Source organism: Mus caroli, chromosome 11 (genome assembly GCF_900094665.2).
Source record: "Mus caroli chromosome 11, CAROLI_EIJ_v1.1, whole genome shotgun sequence".
Classification (NCBI taxonomy): domain Eukaryota; kingdom Metazoa; phylum Chordata; class Mammalia; order Rodentia; family Muridae; genus Mus; species Mus caroli.
The window spans coordinates 99,949,201-99,951,206 of record NC_034580.1 but is presented as its reverse complement, the minus strand read 5'-3'; the positions used below and the strand labels follow the sequence as shown (position 1 = coordinate 99,951,206).

The window sequence follows — 2,006 nt, the reverse complement described above, 5'->3', positions numbered from 1 at the left end:
CTGCCTTGATGATAATGGACTGAACCTCTGAACCTGTAAGCCAGCCCCAACTAAATATTGTCCTTATGAGACTCTCCTTGGTCCTGCTATCTGTTCATAGTAGTAAAACCCTAATACACAGAGGTAGTAGGATCTCTGTGAATTCCAGGCCAGTTTGATCTACATAGAATTGTTACTCTTGGAAGTGATAAAATTACACGGAGACTGTGGTTTTAAAAAAAAAAAAAAAAAGTAAGAGACCTCATCAGTTGGAAATGACCACTGAAGGATGTGAGAGTCAAAGGCAGCACATCCGGGATGGAAAGTGTTAATGAAAGAGACAGAGTGATGGGTCCAGTGGGCTCATCATAGACTCACCTCTCCCTTTGTATATTTTTAATTTCCCACTAAAGAAAGCATTTAGGACTTGGTACACGTACAGGTCTGTTGACAGATGCTTGCCTAACGAGAACTAGGCTCAATCTGTAGCACTACAAAGAGCTGGGTGTGGTGACACACATAATGATGTAATGCAAACACCAGGAGGCAAAGACAGGAGGATTAGAAAGTAGAGGCTAACTACACTTGAAATTCCAGACCATCCTGAGCTACATATGAGATCTTGTCTCAAGATAAGGAAAACATTTTTAAAAACCACCCTATTTTGAGGAAAGATATCCTAAAATCTACAAGTTAAGAAAATGACTACAAATAGAGTTATGTATCAAGTGTAATAGCTAAAAGAGTATTGTTGAGAAATAAAGGGGTGTTTAACCTGGGGGGTTGTCCTCAAGACTGATAAATGCTAAGTCTTTACTGTTAAACACATGCAACAAAAACTCCATCAGCTTCAGAATCTTCAAAAGTGAATATAGTGAAGTAGACTCCAAAATGAGTAATCCATAGGTGCCATACGGTAAATATTCCACATGGGAATCGGGGTGTGAAAACCATGTGAACAGTCTGTTTCCACTGGCAAGACCCAGCAGGCACCATTTACTGGAAATAAAGCCCTGGGAAGCAGTGGCTTAGAGCTGCTTCCCAGAACTCCTGGGTAAGAAAAGGAAGGGCAGACCTGAGTGGGTGTCCACGCTAGCTCATCAACACCTGCAGGAGGAGGGCCAGCAGGGAAGCATTGTGGCCACACAAGATGACAGAATTTGGGGTTCCAGCTACCCCTTTCTTGATGGATTCGATTTTCATGTATTCTCAGCAGATTTAAAGGAGCTGACTAAATTTGAGTTCTTCAAAGCAGACACTTCATCTAAGAGCAAACATCCCTCCCTCAATAACTGAATGATGAACTCCACCAGGCTAATCGTTTTCTAGCCTTTCTGCAAGAAAAGGAGCTAAACCCCAAGTTCTTTTTTTCTGGGACATGTCGAGGAGCCAAGTCACAAAGACACCTCCCCAGTATGTGCAGGGACAGCTGCTACCCTAACAAAGCAGAGCACCAGCAGGCACCCCAGGTCCCCACCTTTAGACACATTCGGTATGCACACCTCCAGTCTTTACCTTGAGTGTTCTGGAAGTAATGTCGCCACAAAGGTCTAATTTTGTCCTGGCCACCAACATCCCAGACTGTGAAGCTGATGTTTTTGTACTCTACTGTCTCCACATTGAAACCTAAGAAGGGAAGGGAGAAACACTTCATTAGGATTTTCATTGGTTCAGCAATTCTAAGTAACTTCACTTAACACCTGAATAGTACTTTTAATTTATAAACCAGTTAGAGAAAGTTTGTCATCTGTCATTCACTGTGCCTGGTCTCTCAAACTGGGCTCTGATCACCCACCCCAAACACTCATCTAATCAGCAGCCTCCCAGCCCTGCTTTCTCCAACAGAAGACGTCCCAGTGCTTGTGAACAGAGAGAAGCTATCCACGGAAGTGATTTCCACCTCCCACCACACAGTTTAAGAATCTTCTAGCTGGGCGTGGTGGCGCACGCCTTTAATCCCAGCACTCGGGAGGCAGAGGCAGGCGGATTTCTGAGTTCGAGGCCAGCCTGGTCTACAAAGTGAGTTC

At 44.0% G+C, this 2,006-nt stretch overlaps 1 protein-coding gene across 1 annotated transcript in view; it reads right to left on the bottom strand.

The window, feature by feature from the left end:
- The window catches only part of LOC110304952 (ADP-ribosylation factor 2), a 19,254-nt gene that overhangs the window by 10,888 nt on the left and 6,360 nt on the right, over window positions 1-2,006 (bottom strand). The window contains exon 3 of the mRNA XM_021176658.1: window positions 1,495-1,605. Coding sequence (XP_021032317.1) covers window positions 1,495-1,605 — 111 coding nt within the window. The remainder of the gene's footprint in view (window positions 1-1,494; window positions 1,606-2,006) is intronic.